Source organism: Neodiprion pinetum, chromosome 1, assembly GCF_021155775.2.
Source record: "Neodiprion pinetum isolate iyNeoPine1 chromosome 1, iyNeoPine1.2, whole genome shotgun sequence".
NCBI lineage: Eukaryota > Metazoa > Arthropoda > Insecta > Hymenoptera > Diprionidae > Neodiprion > Neodiprion pinetum.
In genome coordinates, this window is record NC_060232.1 from 8790682 (window position 1) to 8817065 (window position 26384).

The window sequence follows — 26384 nt, forward strand, 5'->3', positions numbered from 1 at the left end:
ACGAGTTTCAATATTTTTTTCACCACCGTGAGCGTGACACTCCTTTTACTTTCAATCATATTCTCGACCGTCGCGTTGATCGTTCAGCAAAGTTTTGTGTTTTCCCTATTTCGAGTTGAAAGATCCTGCGATGATTGTACTGTGACGAATTTGTGTAAATTCTAGTCCAGATATTTTTACGGAAATTCTCTTTGACTTTCGAATATATTCAACGATAGATCAATAACGAAATTCTACGTCGACGACAAGAAGGCCGTAAAAATTGACACTCGAACATTTGGGAAGAAAAAGCGAAAAGACTGTGAGGAAAACGTAAAAAAAATGAATTAGTCATAGTCTTTTCGAAAAATGTAGAATTTATCAGGGAAACGATTGAAAAATCTTGGAAATTTTTTCACAGATCTCTGTAGACACACATCTGTACGATTTTTTTCTCTTTTTAAAAGACTATTTTTGAACTCGTAAATGTGCAAGGCTAAAAGCACACATTATATTCAAAACAAGACACGCGCAGTGCGAACTAACAATGAATGAGTTCACGTTGAAAGTACAGCACGAATTGCAATAAATTTACTTTCGATATTAAATTTTATCATGCTGTACACATGTATGTACGAAGTTCTACGTGCATTCGATTCCTTTGTTCAAAGTTTTTCCATAAGGATTATTGCTGCGTTGAAAAAACCTTGCAAAAATAATTTCCATTACCGTCGATTAGCTCTATGGCACCATATATGATTTATTTGTACAGTATCTCTATGACTGACTTATTCTTCTCTGTTTTTTTTTTTTTTTTTGCTTTCAAATCACGCGTTGGTCAATATCAAAGTGACTGTACCTGTACATTGAGTATTGAGCGAGAACAAAATAAGTCGTCCTAATGTAAAGTCGAATATCAAATCTAAATCTACTAGGCTATTAATTAGTTTAAAGAAATTTGAAACTAAAGATCGACATCCGATCCTTTGTAGGTATGCATTTCGAGCAGTTATGATTTTTGTATTTCTAAAGAGACCTTTTCTAGCTCATTAATAATACAATAATTCGATCGATATTCTGTCTATATATATATACATATATACGCAGATCTTGTGATTAAACTAATGAGAGGTAGCGATCTTCTACGAACCAATCTTCTTCGTAAGAGAAGACATTATCTCATGCATTATTCACCCGATTCAATGGCACCGTCGCTGTCATAGATAACCCTCTGCTACTGCATGTTATACCCACCCACCACACCGAATAGCCTTAGCTTCCGGAGCGAGTGGAGCCGGTATGCCCAAGATAATTTAATGAATGCTCACTTGCATTGCTCCTTTTTCGCTTTTCCTATTTATGCCACGTTCTTGTACTTGGAATATTCAAATTTCTGAGGCGTGATGTATCGTTGGAAGAAAATTGTACCGAGTGAAATGAAATTAAAACGAGGGTTTCGACGATCAAGGATTGTATTGTTCTCTTGAAAAGACATTTAATCCTAGTGAAACGTGACGTTGATTGTTTCTGAATTTTTTAATATCTTTCACATTTTTATTCACGATCTTTGTGATCATTGAAAATATACAACTTGTCTATAGCTGTTACTTTCGTCGTAATTTCTTCTTTATGCATCTACTGTTTATAAGATAAGAAACTCGGACGTTTTTTTATTTTTATTATGGTCAGATTTATTATTGTAGAAAAATGCCGATTGCTGTCAAAAAATATATAAACGGTCATATTTTCATGCGTTTTCTCCATGGATCAATCTGTTTTCGTCATATACTCAAAGACCATGAGTGGAAAATACTACTGAGTATACATATTGAGAAATTTTTACTCGAAAAAAAAAAAAAAAAAAAAAAAACTTTTCAAAATTTAATCCAAGCTCGCAGAGACGATCGGAACTCTTGAATATGCAGAATTTTGATATAAAATTTTAGTAAAATATTGTTATTAAAAAACTACTTTTATTTTCCGAGTATCGACTAACGCAATGAAACGACATAAAGTGACATATTGTTGAACCGATTCATTTTCGACCATTCAGCGACTCGTATTTCGCATACTAAAAAGTTTCAATCATTCCATATCACGCGCGCTTGTAATAATCTGGAGCTGGATCAGTGAATTTTTGATTACATCAGACATGGTACGCGGTAATCGAACGGTGATAATCGGTGTGTGACGAGAGAATCGACGGGGCCGCAACTCTGAGGTGAAACATTTTTTCTCTAATACCTGCTCGAGAAACGTTTTATAGAAAGTCGACGGTTTTACGATAGTCCGAGCTCTCCCTCCGCCTCCGCCGCCTCCGCGTCACCAGGCCAGTCGATCGTTGATTTTACATCTGCATTCGTTGCCCAACACTCTCATCGTCTCAAAGCCGGCGGACGAGTGTTATTAAATATTTATAACTCGTCCATTCGTAATTTATACACCGGCAGCCAAACGCTTCATGACCTTATGAAACCTCCGCCGACTTACCGATTTAACGTTTCGAGTACGATCGGAACCTGCCTCTGGTTTTCAAGTATATATTTTTTTTTCTTTTTTTTTTATTTTTACCGATCAGAAACTCTGCTCTTTATACATACCATTTACAGGGATTCACTAATTGCACGAAGACAGTCGGTGATCGCTGACCCCGACTGACCACAGATCTTCAACCGATCTTACACGATCACTGGCGTCAGCCTTTAAAGCTTCCGCTGATAAATATCAAGCCGTTTTCTCCACTAGTTTAATTACACTCCGGCACGTAATAATTTGCAAGCCGCATTCGTTATCCTTACGTATCCAACACGGCTGTGAAATAACTCCTAATGCATAATTCCGCCATTTACCTAGCTTCTTGGACGTGATTAGTTTACTTTTTTTTTTCTTTTTTTTTTCAATTCTATACCTTTACTCCTTCGTGAGGAAGGAAAAAAATCCTCACGCATGTCGCGCGTTTATTTTTACCACGTATGTTCAGTTGCGCATTTGGTGAAACTGGAGGAGTAATTTAGCTGTTGTTTTACTTTTTTTTCTGCCAAAACGACCACATTCCGTTTTGTTTCGTACGTGTAATATTTCTGACTGTTTGAGGAGTCCGTATATACCTTCAGCAACGTCGGATGGCAACAATAGCGCCATGGTTCATCGCCATTGTTGTAGCAGATCTGGTTTTTCTTTACGCTATCAATGGGAAATTAGCATCCTTGACAGTGGTAATTAATGAGATAACTGTTTTATTGCCCTGACGGTATAAGGCTGCTGTAAGTGCATATTGTGGGAGGTTCGGGACCTCGATCTCACGATACCGAATGCTAATTGTGAGAACATCAAACCGGTAGGATGAACGGGTAACACACACTACGCGTAACAAGCTGCTCGCCACTTATCCGTTCAATTTGTACTTTCTTGTGCCACGCATCTTCCTCCTCGTATCTTTCCAGCAAATCTTGGTACCGAAACAATACCGCTGTCAAATATTATATTTACCCACCCAATCACCTCGGGACTAGGTTGAGATTACGAATTTGAAACGTTTCGGGAGCACCAAACTTCGAGTTTTTTGGTGGCGAAACTTAAAGTCAAGAAATCAAACTTTGACGAAACATAAAAGTGTCAAATGGTCTGAAACCCGACGCTCAAAGTTTCGAAAGGACAAAATACCGAAAAGACGTTATTCCGACAAGTCAAAATTCCGAAAGTGAGGAAATAAGAAAATTTATAAATCGTTATATCGAAATTCCGAACGATTGAAGATTTTGAGTTCCGTGGATTTCTGGCTTGGTGAAATTTCGCCACTTTGATCATTCTTTGTTTCGGATTTTCGATATTTTTACATTCGGAATCCCGGCTATTGTGATTTTTGGTATTTCTGATTCTTTACGCCCACTCGTAGTAAACTACGCAGTGTGATTATGTTTTAATTTTCAGAACTTTGCTCTATCGTAACTTAAATTTTCGGCATCCTGCATTCCGGAACTTCGACCCGTCGGGCTTCCGACTATTCGAAACTTGGTTGTTTCGTAAAAGTTTGATTTCTTCACTTCAAGTTTTGCCGCCAAGTAATTCGAAATTAGGCGCTTTCGGAACTTTACAAATTTAGAACTTCAACATCGTCCCATCATCTCGACCCGAGTCACCTACAGCTTTTAAGAAGCAAGTACAAAAATCGATGTTGATTAACCAGTGACGTAAAGATAGAGAGCGAGAGAGAGAAAGAGAAAAAGAAGATGTTCAACGTAAACTGATCATCGGCTATAAATACAGTTCGCTCCGGAATTAATCAAATTTTCCGTATTTCTTCCGGAAGACTCACCTGAAGCCCCACCAGCAAATGTCATGAAGAGGAGGAAAGCTGCTAGTCGGGTTTGCCAGAAGATGACGCACCGTGCGGCCAACATTTTGACCCGCTCTGGTCTTGAGATTTCAAGCTCGTTTTTGCGGGAACATCTCTGCAAATCGGTAAAAAGAACATCGCGGTATTAGATTTGATTTAAAAATGTTTAATGTTTATTTTATGGGTAATATAAAACGGGACACCGTAAATTACAGATTGTATCGCACTGCCTTTTTTCAGCTGAGCAAGTTCTGAGCAAATGTCGAAAGGCTGCACACGCGCTGTTTTCCGCAGTTAAATTTATCATTCAACTTTTGCCGATGTAACAATTAAGGCGTTAGAATCAGTTTTTTGTATTTTAATCAGTTCCGGGAATCGTTTATCCTCGAATAATGTAAGATCTCTGAGCTTTATTGCATTGGGAGGACGGTTGGAATATGTTACATGCAACGCGGAAGATGAATATTGCGAGTCTCCGTTGTCAGGTGCGATAATTACTTTTACGATAATGCAGTTTATTCTGTTCGCCTCGATGTCGAAAGTCGATAAAATAATGCAACATTGTTGATTTCGAAACGTTTCTAGAAACTATCCTAGTAGCTGTTAGGTGCAAGATATTATTCTCGGTTGAATGGCTATTTCACAGAGAGTTATAACAAAGCTTCTAGTTCTCGGTTGAGATCAAACTGCAAAGTGCAGGATATAGGTACACGATATTGTACATACGTATAAACATTTTGTTAAAAGATTGCTTCATCTCTAAATTTGGACAGTGTAATTACGAGCCACAGTCAAAAGTTGCAGCTATACGTGTGTGCCTGTGTGCGTGTGTACAAAAATATGCAGCATGTCTAGTCGACAATAAATTTTTATTTTTTTTTTATTAAGAAATAAAACTTCGCGTGTCGTGTGTCTCTTGAATGCCAATTTGAATTCTTTTACTTCTTTTGTGATTCGCCTCTTCGTTCGTTTCTTTTATTCATTCTCCTTTTTTTTTTCTTGCTTTCTTTCCTAAAACGTTTCGGCAAACAAGAATTTTTTTAACGGAAATTTTTACACTCATCGAAAACTGCTGTTCCGAGATCTCCCTCCGCAGCACTGACCAAAACGAATAAAATAAAATATAAAATAAAAAATAAAAATAAAACAGAACGTCGGCAGTTATCAGCAGTAATCGAGAAGTTAAATTGAAGCGATTGATCCGTAAGATCACTCTCGCGGAATCTCATCGTTGACACTCGTTCGACCTACTCCAAAATCTTGTCAAACTGACCTTGATCAAATTCCCAGGAAGTGTCCGTGAAAAATTAAATTCCAATTCCAATTAAATTCCTATCGTCGACGGCACTGATCAGCGTACAATCATTAATCACATACACAAAAACTGACTCAATCGAAAATATTCACCGTCGTCGATATTCCGTCGAAAGTCGGCAAACGGTGATTTTCACTGATTGCGAATACCTGCGACAGACGCGAGAAAATCGGCACTGATCGATGAACCGGGAATCGGTCAAGTCGACTTTTCGACTGCGGCCCAGACGAGGAAGGACTGCGGCATGCGACCAAAGACTAGCCTCGATCAGGCTGCGATATCTACCAACTGGGTTTGGTTGGGTAAAAACTTTCGACTAGTTTCACGTTTCACGAGTGACTGGTATAGGGATCGGTACCCGGAGTGGTCGACGTCGATGGCTCGCCGATCCCCACGCCCGATCGAGTATTTCATCCAATCGAGCCTCGACGTCGCTCGATTTCTTACCGATTTCACCACCCCGTCGTCGACGGTTTTTCGGAAAACTGGGTGCCGTCATCCCCTAGGTCGACGATCGGTCGACGGAGGATGAGGAATTCGAGAGAAGAGCTGCTCGGGGAAGAACCGATGATCCTTTCGCTTTCGGCGGCCATCCAGCGACCATCGCCAAGAGGTATTAAAAGAGTAAACTGTCCGTTTTGCTTTCTTTCTCGACCGTCTCTTTGGTTGCCGTGCTTATTGTCATCCTCGGCTGTTGTAGCCACGGGCTTGATGCTCATTTTCTAACCCATAACGGTCCAGGCAACGATGAGAATTCATTTTTTAGTTACATCGATCGGAGAGACCGTTGCGTGTGGGTTTTTTTTTTTTACGCTCGGTATATGTAAACACGTGATTCTGTTTAGGCAGAAACTTTCTATCGACTTTTTGTCTTTGGGAATGCTTGATCCGAATTATGCAGAATAAACAAATGGTGTTTTTTTCTGTCTCTTTCTCTGCTACTCGACTTAAAATACCTATCGTGGGTGGTTGAAATTTAACAGAATTACATCGTTTGGTCAAAGGCAGTGAATGTTTGCGAATGAAAATTGAAAAAACGAAAGATATCCATGGCCAGCTTGTTTTTCTCTCAGGTTTTATCGCAACGCGAATTCATTTTCATTCTTGCCTTAACAAAATGGTTAAAATAAAGTTTTTCTCTGCAGTTTTCTCGGCCCAGCTACGCGATAGAAAGTTTATATTTATGATATCGAAAAAGCAAAACGATATACAACCAGGCCGGTTTGTGATTCAAAAATTGTGTAGGATGGACACTAATCCATTACCATTTCAATCAGACAACAGATTCAGCCTCAACAATTGCAACACTTTTGCGTAATTCGTGATGATTTTGATAGAATTTATGTTTGCGTAGGTATACGAAGAGCCCGATCTGTTTTGACGAATCTGTGATACTCGCGGTTAAACATTTCCTGTCACGATTGCATTCGTTAAAGAAGCCAGTTTCAAAACTGTTTTGCGATATGTTACTTCATTATTCAGAGATTGGCGAACTTTGTGATAAAAAAAAAATTCGCAGCCAACTTCAGTGCTCAAGAAATGAATGTACCTGCCTAAACAGACATTAATTTGCAACGGAGAATGCATAAACCGTTCGAGTTTTAAGGATTAAATACGGTATGAAAGTTGACGAGTGAGTAAAAGTTGTTTTCATGAATTTTTTACTATTAACAGAAATTTGCAGAAGAACTTTTGCACAGGCAAAAGCCGTACGTACTTCCTTTGTCTTGGAGTGGTGTAATTTTTTTCCCACAGTTGAAAATTATCGATGTGTAACAATTCTGTATTTTACAAGGTAGTTACAAGTGTATACGCGGATACAAGTTACAACAAAATTGCACGTCGGGGCGAGGCCCGTAATTTTATCCACCTAAAACGTCAACCTTATGGGAGTTTTGATGTACCTGCCGGTTTAACTTTCAGCAACGGATAATCATTGCCGATTGTTGCTTCATGTTTTTGCTCACTCACAGTTCCGTGTTATACGATCTATTGTACATAGCGAGTTTTAACCGTAGAAAGTAAAAAACAGAAATACTGCATCTCGGGTGGAAACCTGCGATTCAAATCACTCTCAAACGCATTTATATGTGACAGCGAACACTCGTTACACACCCGTCCAACCGATTACCTTCACTCTCTTACGAAGTACCATTCCCTCCAATTTGCCTTACTTTAGAAGTAAACGAGTGATTGTGATCGTGATTACGCTGTTCGAAATAACCGTTTCCTAATTATTTTTAAACGTTGCTCCACTCGGCCTGTCTCATTTATATTCGCATTTGGTTCGCTCGGTGGTTACTCATGCAGTAAATATTTCGGGCCAAAGAGTATAGGAACCTGTTTCTAATTACCTAAACGGGGATACGATGATATAAGGCGATAGATGTCACATGATGTAACCTGCAAGAGAGCCAGATATTGCTTTAATGTCATTGGCGATATGATTTGCTGATTTTTCAGCCTCTGCGCTTGCAACATCGTTGATTTATTGGTCGGCTTTGAATTTATTGTCTTTTTGCCATTTCTATCGGCAGTATATTTCGCATTTATAATCACCGCTTCCCAAGTCGGTTCCAGCTCGGTATAATTCGTCCGAACAGTAGTCATCGTCGAATAAAACGCTCCTCGCTTTCTGCAACCGATTGATTCATGCTCTGTTCACGGTATGAAACCAATTTGCAGCACGATTTAACCATAATATTGAAAAGAAAAAAAAAAAACAAACTTCATCAGTCCAATTCGTCCGACGATTCGATATAAGTTTAAGGTACACCGGCCGATCCATCGACGATGAAAAGGCTGATTTTTTTTTTTCGAGGGAAAGTATGCAGGATTGTTAAAATCCAATTGTCAGCTGTCGATTAAAGCCAGGTTAAGACGCGAGAGGATCTACATAATCGCTAATTTCGCAACTTAATCGAGATTTTTCAGCGAAAGAAATAGATGTTTTTTTCAAGCTAAAACAGAATCTCCAACATCTCTCGAGATTACTTCACTCCATTCGGTTCGACAAACGACGAGGATGAGAGATCGCGTTAATCTAACAGCTATGCGATGATCGGCATGATTTTTCAGAATCCAACGACCAATCGATCGAGACGCAGCCTGGCTTAGATTCGCTTTCGTTCTTTAACGCTCTTCAACGGTTTCACTCTCACAGCAATTTATATATTTCAAAGGGACTGCCATGCGATCTACTGAATTGAAATTTTGATGACTGAACGTTATACGGCCGATAAGATCTTCCTGATTTTAAATTAGATGGTCGTCTCCAATCACTTTTTTTCCCGATAACCTTTCATTAGTTTTCACTTGTTACGACGAGTGTGAGAAACTCGCTTACTTCGGCCAATTAAATTTCATAATCGCACGTCAGGGTGACACTAATTTTCTGAATCCTGATTCCTTGGCTTCGTTCTCTGAATCACGAAAGTTTTCACCCATTATTTTATGTCTCAAACTCGATTTCAAGAACAAGTAATTACGGTTCTGCAAAAATGAGATTTCTTTTTCCCTCGTGCTGAGGAACGTCCGATTCTCGTTATTAATCTAATTTGCGAAAGTTAATGTCAAAGCGAAATTTCAATCTTGTTTAGAAGACTAGCCGTGAAATCAAAGAGGGAAAAATATATAGTTGTGCAATTCTCAGCGAACTTGAAGTTCTGACCCTAAATCCACATTCGACAAATCTATGGCCCGAGTTTGTTTTACCTGAAATGTCAATAAAGACTGAAGCGGGATCTTTTCTCGGTATCAACGTCTCATTTGCATTACATAATATATTTGTAGTATTGAATATTTATATAATTGGTACAATCATCGTAAATTCAATGCCGTAAGCGCGTAGAGGCGAAGCAAACGAAAACAGCGAAGAAAAGATCGAATTTTACGGGTAAACTTTGGTCTTCGGAAATCATGGCGAATTTCTCCAAGTGCACTTGGGACACAACGACGCGACGCATACACCGTGTCGTTGAATTATTACGAAGTAGGCGAAATATGAAAAGTTTCATTCCCGGACCACAGCGGGAGTTTCTGGCTCTAGTTTCAAACGATTCTTACGTACCTACGCAGAAGCTGTAGGTGTTGCCTCGCTTCCGACGTAGTTTTACGACGGAAAATGGAAAGACGACGACTTATTGCGGGATGGTTGAAAAATTCTTTACGATTTACATTTTGGCAACAATCTGTAAATAAATTCAAACGGTCCTTGAAATGTTCAAGGCATTAAAATCACTTGGAATTCATTCCTTATTATTCCGTTTACCGCTTGCTCAGGTTGTAAGGAATTGGATTTTTTGCCTCACTAAATCTTCGACTTTACTCATTTACGATTATTAAAATTGTTCGCAGAAACGAAAAACAAGATATCTCGTCGTGCAAACACTCCTGATTATCCATAAATATATTATCCTTGTTGTCATTCGAGACTTTATCCCAAGTTTTTATCGGCTCGTAAAGCCAAGTGTTCAATTTCGAAACAACCTTTTTTTCTGACAGTGTGAAAATCACAGTTGGTTACAATATTTCGTGCATACGTTACACTTGAACTGGACATTTTTATAAATATCTCAGCAGACGCGAAAAGTACATGATAAAAAAATGTCTTGAAAAATAAACAACAACCGAATACACTGAAGTACCGAAGTGATTGGAACAAGCTTCTCGCTCGATTGAATCGCGAGATACCCAAAGGTGGTAAGATATTACTGACTTCGCCAATTATTGCATAGGAATTTTACCGAAAATACATTAGTAATTTACTCGTAAAATTCTCGGACTTAAAGTAAGTATTTGAACTAACAAAAAATTAATACATCGCAGCAATAAAAACGTCTAATTGATTTGTACCAATTTTTTTCAAGTCTAACGGTATAACAATCCTGATTTACAGATGAACCGAGTTATTAACAAACCGTGTGGAAATTTCATAGATTATTTTTATCCAGGTATAGGTTACGCTTTTCGCTTAAGATCAATGCACCTGTACGATAAATATATCCACACCTACGCGTTCGGAACTCGTTTCTAAGATTAGCCAAGCTTACGAGGCAATCGAAATTTAGCATCAGTTGGGAATTGTTATTATTTGGCTAGTTGATTTTTTGTTTTCACAGAAAATTCTAGAGCTCTAATAATGTCTGGTTCGATTATTTTTACTATTTTATTTTTTTTTATTTTTCGAACAGCATGTTGTTGAGTTCATTGATCGCTGAAAAGATTCGTTGAAAATTTACAAAATGGATCTTTGATCATCCGATTCCTACAATTACTTGGGCTTTGAATTTTTCGGTAAGAATCAAGCTTCAAAATATCAGCAAAAACAACGCACTTTTCTTAGTAATCGTAATACGATAAAAATTTATTTCCGAAGGGTTCTACTTTCGTGAAATTTCTCGTGTTCTAATATTTTTGATAAAAATTTATATTAATATAGGTAATTCCAACGACCGGACGACATCGCAGTTAAAGAAATAATTTATCAATTGAGTGGAATTTGCTTTCTCCGTTCCGCAGGTGAATTTCTCAGCTATCATTACTCGCGGACCCGGGTTACGAGCCTGATAATATAACCGATTGGCTGAGTCTGGGACAAGGCTTTCTTTGATCACGTTATACTTAGACACGGTCAAGTAATGCCGAGCGAAAGGAATGGAAAATGACATTTTGACACGCACGGAAAACGATCCGGGCAAATTCCAACTGCCGTAGCCTTTATTGTGTACACAAAAGGCGGTATAATCGTGGAGAATAGCAGAAACAGGTTAATTAATGAGAATTTGGCAGATTCCTTGAGCTCAATATTCCAGACAGAATAATAAACGGTTGAATTTTCTTCTGCCAATTCATCGTTCCATACTGTATGTTGAAAGAAAAAGCGGAACTAAGGTGAACCTCGACACGTTTGTAAAAAACATCCGACTATAATTATTGCTTCATACTATGCAAAATGTTGCGACATCGTTTAATCGTCAGTTCTGATAATTATACAAGTCGCAAATTATTCGCTATTTTTTTATATTTGTTTTTTGTTTACAATTATTTGTCTCGTCACCGAGTAGCGAACAGCCAATTATTTTCTCATTCACTATGAAGAGGACATTTTATTTATCACCTTAATTTTTTTATGTAAACGATACGTAATTAAAGGATATTTAAATTGAAAGAAAGCATTCAAAACTGTGACAGGTTTTCAAAGAATACGTTTTTGATCGTCTTATTTCTTGATTCGACAGTTTCACGAAAGTCGCGCAATCATTACGATTGCGACAGTCTCATGATGGCTGTTAAAAGGTTTATTTTTTTTTTTTTTTCCGCTCCGGTAGTGAGAACTTGAACAGTAATTTGATCGCATGTGTGTTTCGCATAATATTTTTCTACGGGGCGTGGCGAATGCTGTATAATTTCATCAAATAGGAGATTCGAACGATAATATTAATTGCTTCAAGGTTTCCTACACACGGCGGTATTCTGCAATTACATTCATACAATCAAAATCGAACGATCTCTTTCAATTATTGACCAAGCCGGTTAAATGCGAAATCGGAACATTGAAAGAAATGCATCAGCGCTTTGGTATGCAGACGTACCAACGTTTTGAAATTATGAATTACTACGGAGCAAGCGAACGAGTCGCGACCCTAGATAAGCGTCACGCAATATCAAGAGGTGCACGAAGCGTGGCGAACGGCTGCAGGAATTCAACGGCGTCGGTATAAATTTCCGAGCGGATTTCAAAAGGATCGGCGAAGATGTCCCTGTTCGTAAAAAAGCAAGAAACGGGATATAAAAGTGAATGAAGTGTGAGTATAAATAATAATTAATTAACTAGGTTAATTATCACGTTCACGCACAAGTTAATTAGCAGGTGCAACTATTGCGGAACCCTGCGGTCGTATTCCTCGTTCGTAGATTAAATAATCGCGAGGATGAACGGGGGATTGCAGAAATCGTTATCAGAGTATCCTGCGATGCATCATTTCGGAATTGAATGGTAACAAGAAATGAGCAAACAACAAGCCGTGCAATCATAGTGCACTCTACATCGAATTACAAACGAAGAAAAAACCATAATCTAAGTTATACGCGATGGCCTCGGTTGTATTAAACTTCGACGTGTTGCAATATGCGGTATAAAATGAGACTAGAAATTTACAGATTAATTCAACGTTTCGTCAGTACGTGAGGATATACATATAATAACGTATGCTTACGTATCGCCGTTTCATGCAAAACCAACAACTTGTGCTGCCTAATTAACGCGTTAAGAAAAATTATAAACACCGTTAGCTGGTCATTGAATACTCTTCAGTTTAATTACCGATTCATTCAAGATATCGCGTTTCGGATCATTGGCGGCTTCAACTTCATGTAACAAGTTTTCAATTCTTATTTTTTCTACAGCTTTCATCAAAGAATCGGGTAGAAAAATTCAGGGGAGAATACAACAGACTCCTTTTATTTTCACAAAAATTCTTTTAATTTGTTCAGTAATACAGGAAGAGCCCTGTCATTTTCCAGACGATTAATTTAATAAAAAAAACAATGAACTCGTTTCTCTCTATCTCGCTCTCTCTCTCTGTTTTTACTTCAATTTCACTCGCGTTTAATTCTATTGTACCTCATTCGTTCGATGTTACATAATTATTATAACATCTTTTTCAACGAGAAAAAAAAAAGATGATAAATAATTGCAACCAATTGGTAACGCTATTGTCATCGTCTCGAAAGTCAATTCGTACGTCTTCCTTCGAACACTCAAGAAATCGTAATTTTTCATCATCCGAACATGTTTTCGTGCTGAGCAGAAACGAAGGACTTTCCAGTCGTTATGAAATATCAATTTCCTCGCCACCTGTGGCTGTCTTCTCTATCTGTGCGCTGTTTTTGAGACGCCACGTGGATTCCCTGAGGGCGTATTTCAAGATAAGACGGCGCCCTCGGCTCACCCTCACGGTTTGAACACTTTTATCTTGTCCGTTCGAAATATGGTTTCGGTTTATACGATTCAAACCCGAGATAACCCTCGATTGCCTTCGGTATTCCAAAAGGTTTTTGGTTCGAGTCTGTCCTCGATAATCGATTGTCAGTAATCAAATGTGAATTACGCGTCTGTGATTCCAGAATTACAAAATTCTCTTTATTTCGTTATTTTCAGAGAGTTATGAAATGTTATTTCGGGTGAAAATCCGATCTCAAACGATCCAATAACTATTCACATAATACAGTCTTACGATATTTCGACACTTGTCATTTTACATTTCACAAGTAATTTCAATATATTTGTATATTTTACTAATTCCAAATGGTTCCAAATAATTTCAAATGTAATTAAAAATCTCTCTGCATTGATTCGAATGCTTTCGCACAGTTTCAAACTGCGATTCTTTACAAATTTTCATATTAATACGACGTCAAGTCCCTACTCATTTAGAGTATTTCAAAGTAGAATTTTCGAAATGAATTGAAAAACGACATAATTCGTTTCTGTCAAACCATAAATCTCGGTGCTAGATATTCCATCTCATTTCTCAAATTTTCCCGTCAAACACTTTCTGGCTCCTGTTTTGCATCAGCGATTCAAAGATAAAAAGGCGGCAGAATCTATTTGGCATTGTATTGGAGCAAATTTGCGCGTGCAGCTATTTGGAGAAAACGGTTGAAAGCTCATTTGGATATTTTCGGTCGAGGAGAGAGCGAGCTATCGTTGAAGGCCAAAGGCTAGCTTTGTTTGCGTATTCTTGCGCGCTTCTGCGCTCGCTAAATTTCTGTATTCCATCCGCAAGAAACTCCGAAAACTCGAACACGCGCGAGTTGGAACACTGAATTAACTACCTGTCTTTACGGTTCCCGCGTACTTGACCTCAGCTAACCACTGTCCCCGTAATGTTTACTACTCTGACAATCTGCTCCACCTCGCCGCATAATGTCGCTCCACTCGTATTTTATCGTCGGCCTAAATCTGTCCGGCTGAGAGCCGGCCCTGCGATTTTAACGCAGGCCTCGACTTCTCCTGGATGTATAAACCGACTTACAGGCCGTTTCGACCCTGCCCCGAGAGATATTTTTACTCGAAAAAAACCGTCAGCAGAATTTTCGAATTTTGTCGAAAGGATTTTCGGTGATTTTCATCATTTTTTCGATAAACGTCACCAGGATCACTCCGACAAGGTTTCTTCTTCTTCTTTTTTTTCACCCTCTCTCGTAAAGAAGTGCAAAAATTACTCGTGAAACGGTGGAAAAAACATTTGACAAGAGGAGTGACACTGTTTTGAGAAACATATAATAAAATGTGGAAAATTTAACGCCCATCGATAATTTCACAAATCAAATATTCCCAGCATTGTTTTCTGCGGATTTTTAATTCTGTTGTACAGAGCACACAATGTTTTTCGACGAATACAATTTTCCGTTCTCATCAGACTTCTCTCGTTTATTGACAATTCTCTGTCAACGTTTGGCTATCGAGCCGTGAAGCTTGAAGTAAAAACAGCCTTTTCTCAATGTTGCTAGGAATGAATAACCGCTATTTGACCGGGCCTTTAGGCAGGTTAACTGTCAGCATCTGAGGTGCCAGGGTCAAGTCAGTGAATCAGTCGATAGTCAAATTTCACCGTTCCGCTGACTCTGATGAGAGGTTTTTTCATCTCCCATAAGGCGAGTGGATTGAAATTATGAATAATTATTTGCTTTTTTCTATCTTTTATTTCACCGTAATTTTGTATTTGATATATCAATGAATAACCGATTATCGCCCAAAGTTACTGTACATTATATTAACATTGTGGAGATGGTGTACATCAATAACGGTTGTCAGATATTTTTTAATTCATAATCATCAGGCATTGCGCAATTTTCCCGTTTATTTTTTTGTTGGTCTCCGTCAGAACAGAAAGTTTTACTAATTTCTTAGAACCTCTATCTGGCCTTTCTACCCAGCATGGCGCAGTCTTAATTACACATTAGACATACTTTCTTCCTCTCTTTATCTCCGTGCTCAAAACCGAGATAGACGTACCGCGTATAATGCTCTCGAATTTTACCTTGTCAGCTAGAGTAAACTTTTCATCGTGTCAAAGCGATCAATTTCACCCAAAACCCGTGTAAAGCGATCTTTGGTCTAAAAGTCCGCACTGTTGTGCATAATTTAATTCAACCGAGTATCATGATAGATTGATAAAAATCCGATCCAATATGCTCAGTGTACCCACAGTGAAAAATCATACCCACACGTATTTCCATTTGAACGCCGAGTCGATAATTTCAACAAATTAAACCATCACATTGAATAAAAAAAGAGATTGCATTTTTGCAAACGCGCAATTGTCACATTTCTCTTGATCCGTACTTGCGAAATAACGCAAAATTTTACTTGACACCTGACGTCTGCATCGAACGAAGAGCTTGTTATATAATTCCTCGCGTTTTCAGAACTGTTTTGCGAATATTTCGAGTTCCCTATTCGAGCATGCTTTGATTACTTGACAATAATTCCTCGTCGAATGTGACGGAAAATGGTATACAAGAAGCGGAAATTTAATTCCAGGTGTAAAGCCGAGGGCGTCGGAACGTCTCGGACGTCTGGGGTCGAATATGGGTATGAAGATCAAGGCGTTGATGTTCGAGACTCTCGCCATTTGCACGTCGCTTTTGCCAGACTGTTTGCAGTCTAGACTCGACAAGCTACGGCCCTCCAGCTCCGTGACGGGGTTGCTTTCAACTTCTCCTGCAGCAGTTTCCCGACCGTGGACGTGCTTCCATTATTCCTAATCCCGCAAATCTCGAAAATTATCACTTTGTCCGGTCTCATGGGTTTTCGACGGTTGATCCATCCCTTTTCAAGGGATACGAAAAGCCAAGAAAAATATCCCACAATTCCGCGTCAAGAGTTCTTTTCACCGAATTTTAGCCAGGAAATCTGTGTTCACGTTTCTTTTCTATTTAATCAAATTTTAACCTGGAGTGAAGAATTTTAAGTGGGATACAAAACTATTAGTAGCTTGAAAGTATTTTTAAACGAAAATTTTTACATCAACGCTGTTTTGAATTATTCTAATTTTTTTTTTTTTCAAGTCTAAAATCATGAGAACTGACACTTTGTTTAGTTTTATTATGACACACTATTGCATCCAAAAACATTAAGATATCGTTGTAATTACTATCGATGAAAACATTTCTTGAGTATTTTTAGTATGAAAAATGAAGAGAACGAAATAGCCAGAATCGCAGGTACCTGAAAATTGACTGTGAGGAGCAGAATTTCGATTATATCGATTAGCGATTGATTCAATTTATTATCAATTAGAACTTTGATTGGTTTCACAGATCCGCAAATGTTTGAAAAATTGCGTAACCGCTCTGAAACGAGTGCCTACTTAAATTTTGAGATTAACCATAAAATCTCGAACCACATGCGGGCTGAGGAGGAATCGCAGCTGAGGAGAGCTCAGACATCAAACGGAAGGTGGAGAAAAGGTCAAGAACCTCGCAATTATCTACCATAAGCAGAGTAGAACATACACGGTAAAAACTACGGTGGACAGGTTTATTCACAAGACGGGCCAGCCTCGAGAGTTCACAAATTTCTTACACGTGTACAGACGCATCTGTAGAAGATATAAACGTCGACAAGACCAGAAGAATGATTGTAAACCGCTTATGTTGCTCCACTCGTTGAATGTTGAACTTTGAAAAAATTCCTGTAAGCGTGTAAAATTGTTCTTGAATTTAATCAGACAGGGTCAAATTTGCAAGTTTACCATGAATTCCCAGGTAGACAAATTATCGCCAACCATCAGCCGTTGAAGCCGGAATTCATATACCGAACGTTTCATCATTAAAATCATAACGACATGAATTATCGCTTGGGTTAATTGACTCGCATGAACCGTGATATTTACAGGGATAAAAAGCACGTTGCGATCAAATTAGATAATTTGCCAGGTCATTTGTTGAGGATTTATTTAACGTACGCATAGTCCGGTAAAAACATTGTCGAGACGATGATAAGATGAAACTATTAGAGTTTCAAGGTGCTGTTAAATTGATCGAGTTGAACTCGGAGGTTTTATACAGGATTCAACCGCGATGCCGCGGTTATTAATAATAACTAATCGAAGGTCCTTATGCAATTGAATCAAGTCCTCAAAAGAAGCTTACGGTTCGACCTACTTCGATGGTAAACGGATGAACTTGTTCGAAACAAATTCTCCTCGAATCTCCAGCGTCAGGTTTTGTGTAACAATGACGAAGTACTTTCGACAAAAGCATTAAAATTAGCTTACAATTCCCAACCAGCGATGATTTTTCTCGTGGAAGTCTTATAATTGGTCAACTGTCACGCATCGAATGGCACAGTCGCTTAACTAAATCTTCGCTCTTTCCATGATCCTTGACCGATCTTCCGTATAATCTGCGTATCATTAATACGTATAATGAAATTTTACAGCTCTATTATCCCGTCGTAAAACTTGACGATTGTCAAAATTATTATTATTGGTTTTTTTTTTTTTGTGATATTTTTTTCAAACGTTATATCCACAATTTAGTGTTGTAAGATACATCTTTGAGTGTGTAATATAATTCGAAAAATTACGTAGCCGGGAGGCAGTTCATTAAAACTTTACTGCCACACTCCGATCGAACGCTGAGAACATTATAAATCGAGACTCGTCAATTCTGGATCGCCTCTATTTTACGGGTTTACTTGAAACCGGTGAGAATATCACGCAATCAAAGCCTCAACGGCTAACGATCATCCCCCAGATTCCTATAGATGTCGTGTATTTGAATAGATATCAGATAATACCGCTTCCGACAAAGTTCGGTCGTTATTGCCGTTCTCGCAATAATCTCTGCAGTTCTGGATTTCAGCTTCTCCAACGCTCTTCGGAATTCAATTCTCCGCATACGTATGTTCGTCTTGTCGCACAAAGACCGAAGGAGAATTCTACGAAACAAAATTATCAGCAAAGCACTTTGTCCGATGTATTTAAAGCCGTTTCTATTCAATCTCCGATAACTTTATCAACGATAAACATACGCTGTTACAGACATTTGACGCGTGAATTCTACGTTAGAGATCGATTAACTTATTAATTTTAAATCCTAATACCGTGACGATGTTAGAATTTCTGTAGAACAAGTTGAACCTGCCTCACGAACAAGGTGATGGAAAATATTGTTTAGAAATGAAGGTGCAGCAGGTGACGCCTGAGTCCTGGTCGAACGGACAATATCTGAGTGGTAATAAATCACGGTTTTCCTGTCGTTTCCTTTTTCTCTTTTTTTTTTTCTTTACTCTCTCTCCGTGTCCGTCGGTAGCGAGCACCTGGTAGAAAATACCAATTTCCAACACAGTATCTGAAGGGGGGAGGGGGTGGAGGGTAAAAATGACCTAGCTCCGAATTCCACCGAAGTTGGAAACCAATAAGATCGCGACCTTGAAGCCGTCTCCACCTACGACTGGATCCATTGAGGAACTCGGGAACTCGGAGGTCCAAAGCATGGTCGGCAAGACCTTCCGAGGACGCTAATGGAATACCGTTTCAGACCTTGGCCTTTGACGTCACATATCCTAAGAGCAATTGAATAGGTAATGCGAGCTTTCGGATCCTCGATGAACGGATATGTTACATTATACGTACATGCAACGAGCCAGTTTCACATACCGAAATGAAAATCGACGAACGGGGTGAGCGAAATCAAGTGTTTTTTTTTTTGTCTTCTTCTCACCGCGGGAATATAAAAGCTCCGCATAAATTTTTAGATAACTTACTTCCAGTATATATATACTCAAGGATACGTATACCGGGACATTTTAATTTTCGTTATTTAAGTCAGTCGACATATTTTCGCGAGGTTGCAATTAACTGTTTCTCTCTCTCTCTCTCTCTCTCTCTCCCCCTCTCTCTCTCTCTCTCATTTCTCTGTAACTTTCTTGTATTTTTCCAGCATTGTCATAGACATAATGAATTACTATTCTATTCTATTCTCTTTATCTCCAGCTTTTGCTCCGCACGTTACAACGTCACTTGTAGGGGCAGTTTGATATTTTACCAACGAGACGGTAAGGTTTGAAAAATTTCGCCCGTACTGTGGATCCAATTCGCTGCACGCAAGAGTCGCGGGAAGAAAGAAACGAATCGGCGAAATAGGAGGTGGAAAAAAAACGGGAACACTTCTTTTCGCTCAAAGTCTGGGGAATAAATTTGTGCGCTTTGCAGACTCCTCGCCGGCCGGCCGGCCTATAATCGAGCTGCTCGGACGTGACCGTCTGAGTATTCGCGTTGAGAGTGTAGAAATTACGTGGGCAATAGAAAGCTGTCAAGTAGATCGTCCCTCCCGCCTTTGGCGCGATTCACGGTGCGAATTTCTGCAGCCTTGAAGGACGCGGAGACGCCTTGCCCGCGTATTCTCAGCGAATTCTCTTCCTTCTCTGCCCTCCTTTTATTTCCCTCTCTGCAATACTGTCATGTCCCTGAGTGTTTCATTTCCGCTTACACTAAGGTATGCTGCACTGTTTCACGTGATTTAGAGACCAGCTATTCGACTCCACCGACTAACTCTCCTACATCTCCTTGCAAATTTCCCAACCTCCGTACATGCGCGTATATACATACATGCCGAAACACCCGCGTCTCAAGATCCGTTCGCATGTAGAGACAGATTATCGATCCCTCCGATCGATATCTTTTTTCGATTTCATTTCAATCCGGTCTTTCGGTTTTTCTTCGTTTTCTGTTCTTTCTCTACCTGACGGGTTTTAATTTAATCTTTTTTTACGCCGCCTTCGTCTTTTTCTCATTTCGTTGACATCGATCAGATGAATTATTCATGGGAGAAACGGCACGGACATGTGATTTTACATTGATAATTTCAATATTATTGCAAGGATTCGGTTACATACAAATTCTTATCGATCAGCAATCGATCACGGTCATGTATAGTAACGAATATCTTGTCACCGTTGTTTGGAAATGTTTTTTTTTTTTCTTTTATTTTTTTCGTCACAAATGAGCCAATTTTAGTGGGAAATATTCGATAATATCAATAAAACAATGCCAAACATTGACGATGAATCGATCACGAAAGTGACGATCCTATTTCTCTTTGATTCTGCAATACGTGTCGACTTTGCGCTCTTGAAAGCATCACTTTTCTCAGGTAAAAAAAAAAAAAAACAATAAGAAAATAAAATTTCACTTGTACCTTAATATTCTTACGTATTATATCGACAGACACTTATTTATCAGATATTTGACGATGCTGATTAAAAGTTTTTGATTTCACAGGAATTCACAGCATCCGGAATTAATTTTTTTTAAGCAGTTGCCAATCGTTCCAAAAATTATTCACCTGGCAATAAGGCGAAGTCGTAAATCGATATCTACTTTGGTCACTATGATTTAATATTCAGGAATCAGCGATCTTGTCCGAAGTCGGCAAGTCGACTTTGGTATCTGGAACAGCGATTATTCCGGCCTATTTGTCGCGATCGAGAGATCAGGAAGATCTAAGACACACGTTGCATCGGTCGAACTCGCGATTATCGGAGAGGTAGAAACGATATTTTGTTGAAATGTTTCCCCGCTCGGTGCAGCGGCCTTATTTCGAGCCATCCGTCGACCTATGAAAAATACATGTATCGGGGTGAAATTTTTTTTTTTTTTTTTTCCACCGGTTTTTCCAGCCGTGCGGTCGAGTCGTCGTCAATCCTCGTTAGACGAGCCAGACGGAGTGAATCGCCGTATGGAATTGATGCGCATATAAGAAGGTCCTTACGGCGTTGACAACACGGATTTATCTCCACTAACAACAAAAGGTTCTTTTCTCGCACGTTTAAGCTCGGATATAAACGCCCCCAAGTTTTTCTGGGTCTCATCAATCCCCGAAATCCTACTTCGCCGCGATGATAATGGGGCCAGAGTCAACTTAGTCGAGGAGGGAAAAATTTTCTCGTTGTGTACCAGAAATTGCTATAATCATCCTGCGGTTGAAATATGATTCTGAGAAACTTCCTAACTGTGGGAGAAATTCGGTAAGAGGGTGAGAAAAACAAATGTTGGAATTCAAACAGCTGGAACGATGTTGAAATTTCTTTAAAAAAAAAAAAAATAATTTCAAAAACTTGCGTGGCTCTCAGAATTTTCACTTGAAACTTCCACCCAAGTTACTTTTGTACAATGTTCTCGACAGCGAGAATTATAATCGCAAAAACTGCTTGAGCAATTGCTGCCTTTTAAACTTGTTGTTTTTTTTTGTTTTTTTTTTTTTTCATCCAACCCTGCACCCCAAAAATATTTGGAATACGATAATGCAAATTCAAAATGCATTATACAATATTCTTTACGTATACAGACTGGAAAATTTATAGTCTACTTTAAGCTCATAACCGTTTACCAAACGAAAAGACAAGTGTTGATAATGCGATCGAGGATAGAAAAACGTCGGTTAGCGCAAAAAAATCTTCGCACTTTCCGCGGCTGATGGTAAAACGGAGGCGTGTTTTTTTTTTTTTTCTTTTTTTTTTTTTTGTTTTCCTGCAGGCAAAGTGAGATACCGTTGTGTGTGCGGCTTTCTAGGACGTCGCAGTGCAGGATCATCGAGCTTTTTATTGTTTCCCATCCAAAGCCCCGGAGTTTAAACGGTGGAAAAACCGGGCCGGATAAACCTGGTGTTATTTTATACGGTTAATGACTATAATGGTATCGCGGATATCAAAGCGACAAAATAGAGCGGCGTCGGCAAGGCCAACTGCAAAATATATGCAGATCAAGTTCAAGGCTAATACGAAAGCCATTTCGCTCGAGCTCCGCCTCTGCCGACCGAGCTTTCAAAAGCCACGGAAGAATGTCTATATTCATGCACGTAGGTATATATTTCCCCGCATGCATTAGACTATTAAAGACACGAACGCGGGAAATCTTGCTCGGATATTTTCACCGGCATCCTTAATCCGTCGTTATATCCACTCCTCGCTTTCAGCCGGCGCCAATATCTCCGTGCCAGAACCGAACTCGTTCCTTAATTTAATGTCGCGCGAGATGATTGATATTTGGTTCAACGCTGAGAAATCTAGTCGCAATTATTTTATCGAAAATTGAGAAGAAAAAAAAAAAAATAGAAAAAGGTGAACGGTTAGAAGAATGGCAGAGGATCAAAGACCTTGATCAGGAAACTTCAGGCTTTCTAAATTTTATTTCAGGTCAATTGTCATCGGCAACTAATTGTGATTCTGTTGCTGTAAGTGAATCTTGAAAAAACAACAAATGAATAGATAAGTATATTTTTACAGTCTGCAACTCTTCGGGCAAGAAACTTTTATCACGTGAACGAAAGAAATCAGTTTAAAAAGATTTCAGAATTAATTTACACACTCGACAATCTCTTTTGAATGAGTGTGATTTTTCTTTGGGAACTAAAACCTGATACGAAGAAATATTGACAAAAAAAAAAAATAATCGGCGGTTTACGAAACTGCAGAGATTTCTTTTCTGACTCTAAGCGTAATGTAAATCAGACGAGTCAATTTTCATTTCCAGGTAACTATATCACGCAGTTTCTGACAGGCAATAAAATTCACTAAGCTTCGAAAAGCCCGAATTGTCATAATAATTTTGCTCCGAATTATTATTTTTTTTTTTCTTTCGTTTTTTTTCCCCGCAACGCGAATAAATCCGTACTCTTTCCGTTTAGCAAAGTTATAACGCTGACCGATCCGTTGCTTATAGAAACGACCGCACCGCTCGCGTTTCTTGCTCTGAAACCCGCAGCGACGAATAAAATATATGTTCTCAGATAAACCCAGTCTCTGTATTACAATACAACCACATAAATGCAGTTAATTCTTCTTTTTGCGAACGTATATTTCCTTACGATGTATATATCACGGTACAAGTACTTCTTATTCCGCAGCTTCTTTATCCCGAAGTAAACGGATGTGAAAATAATGGATGTATAGTTTTTTGTTCCTATTATTTCTCAGTCTCCTTCTCATCGTTCAGAAGCTTCTGCTCTTCGGTATATCGTGTAAATTAGTTATTATACATTTATCACCGTGGCTGGGAACAAATTCGCAATATAACCGAGAGGCGATTTATCGAGTTACATTTCTTCTCGAGGCGTTTATCGAAGTCTAAATACCTTCGTGACAGCATTTACTCAATCGCAAAACCGCATCGCCTTACATTACATCGCCACGTGTAAATTTACACCGACCGAGTGCGTACGAGCGATTTAAATTGGAGTTAAGTATTCGATGACGACACGATCATTGAAAAGTGAATGTCTGGCCGAAATATCGCTTCCAACCGGCGTAACAGGTTTCGATAAACACTGGCGTACGCTGTAACGCAAATAACTAACTGACAGTTAACGAACAGAAAAATGATAGGTAAAAACAAATGACAAAGAAAAAGAACCTGACAAGTATTAACCTTAACTTGTGCAACATCGGTTCGAATTTCAGATGTAGGATGAAAATTAAATAAACGGCACTTTGGCATAGAAAAATCCGTAACCACTGGAATTTTTTTTTTTTTTTTATTCTCAAGTTTATGCGAAAATTTTTGCATCATCGTTCGATGTATACGCACTGAAATTTAGGACAGCTATAACTTTACTCGTGCCGTTGCGACGGCGTAAATGGATGCACTTTCCGTAATGCAGTCGATTGTTGCAAATGATAAGGAAACGCGGTACGCGAGAGTGTCTTTACTGGATTACAGTTTAATCTAGAAAGGTAGAATCGCGGGAGGCGGGAAAACTATATTAGACAATAGCGAACTGCTGCTGCGCATCCTCGATTAACTGTAGAAAAGCTCACTTACAATTATTGTAATTACCCAGCAACCGTTAACACACGTGCGTAATGAATAAATGTTTTTCAGACACGTATTCTCATGAATCAACTTTCTTCGTACGGGTGATGAAAACACAACCTTCGTGTTCATCGTCAATTATAAACATCTCTCTCTTTCACATTTCCGCAACGAAAAATTCAACCGAACACGTCAATGTACTTCTGAATCTAGTTAGTCCATTCAGCATGAGTTTGAATTAATAATATTCGGGATATGGCTGCATTTTTGTGTGCGGGAGTTTTTCACCCCTCAGAAACTCAGATCTGAAGTCATTTTTGAGCTGTATAGCCGGCGCTTTGAGAAAACGATAAAATTTTACGTTCTTTGCATTTTTCTCAAAAACCGCTAACGATAAATGAAAAATTACTTCATCATCATGTGTAAAGCGGAAAATTCTACATCGAGTTGTATCCTCATGTGGCGGAAACGGAGTCGGATTAACAAATCGAGAAAATAAAATTCTACTTATCGACGGCATCTGGGGAATGTTTGTGAAATAATGCCTTTTTTTTTAATTTGTTACTCCGACTCCGTTACTGACATATGAGGACCTAACTCGATGTAGAATCTTCCGCTCCACACGGTGGTCAAGTCATTTTTCATCTCTCGATAACGGTTTTTGAGGAAAACGCAAAAAACAAAATATTTATACAATAATATAATATATAAAATAGTGTAATGTATACAAAAATGCAACTATATGTTCCGAATATTTTTAATTCAGACCTATTTTGACCGGACTATAGTATTTTAACGAACGATTACAGCGTTGCGTTGGTCTGTCTGACCCTGAACAGCAGTAGTAACAACCACGATTTTTCAGACAAAAATTACAATATTACGAACGGAAGAATGAACCAGCGAGAAAGAAGAAGCGGCAAGCAGAGGATGGAAATCGGGGCAGCAGTTTTAATGAAATTCGTATCTAACTGTACAGCCGGGGTGAGCACGATGCGCAACGCTGGCCATTGTGCGCTGGTCATCGAAAGCGTGAACAGCTGCTTGATTCCATCTGATCAAAGACTGAAAAAACCCGAGTCCGCTGCGAGGCTGGGTCCGGATTAAAAGCCACGAGTCTTACATGCTATTCCTCCAGGTTTTATAGCCGCTGCACGCAGCTACGAATTCTACACGATACGAATCCCCTTGCAAAGGGGATCGCGTATCTGTTCTTCTCTGCAGACATTGTTCCGAAAGCTTTTGCAAACAACGGAGCCTTTGATGCGGTTTAGTTGAAAAACCGACAAAGACTCGAACTTACGATTAGGTGCTTGCGATGCGCGTTACGGATGCTGCATTCAAACTTAACATCGTCAGATATTATGGCTGGCGAGAACGCAAGACTTGGACGTCGAATTTTTTAAACGGTTGTATCTATCGATCGGCTTCTGCGTTGCCGTAAGGTGTGACAGAACGAAGAAGGAATCAAAAATTGTAGAATAGTCGTAATGTCGAATTATAAAAAATGCGAATATCCAGCTTATTGAGTTTTCGAATGCAGAGTGTCGAACTGTAGAAAAACCAAAATCTAGAAGTATAAAGTATAGAAAATCAAGAACCGGAATTTTGACGATTCTATATTCTGACTTTCGGGGAATAAGGATTCGTAAGTGTGATTTTTAATGCTAGATCTATAAATCATGGATTGTCGGATCAGATTAGACAGAAATAAAATTTTCATGTAATTAAATTTAGAATTTTTTTTCTACTTAGTATATTTTTAGTCGTTCCGACGATTCCGTATTTGGCTTTCAATACTTTAACCATAATTCTAACCGTTCTACTAAATGACTTTTCTGTACTTAAATTTTCAATATTTTGAAGTTTTATAAAATAAATTTTTGCGTCTTTGAAAATCTGATTACTACAACTTTTCTAATTATCCGAT

At 38.8% G+C, this 26384-nt stretch overlaps 1 protein-coding gene across 7 annotated transcripts in view; it reads right to left on the reverse strand.

The window, feature by feature from the left end:
* Window positions 1–26384, reverse strand: part of Cad89D (cadherin 89D) — a 48850-nt gene that overhangs the window by 20821 nt on the left and 1645 nt on the right. For 4 of the 7 annotated variants that reach the window (XR_011177005.1, XM_069135655.1, XM_046622911.2 and 1 more), the window contains exons 1-2: window positions 5589–5951; window positions 4295–4430 (exon numbers count right to left, since the gene is read on the reverse strand). Coding sequence is in view for 6 of the 7 variants with exons in the window: in XM_069135655.1 (XP_068991756.1) it covers window positions 4295–4379 (85 nt within the window). In the remaining variant the exon portion in view is untranslated. Of the gene's footprint in view, window positions 1–4294; window positions 4431–4813; window positions 4976–5588; window positions 5952–26384 lie in introns of those variants that run through there. The other 3 variants (XM_046622930.2, XM_046622920.2, XM_046622936.2) reach the window with 2 other exon arrangements.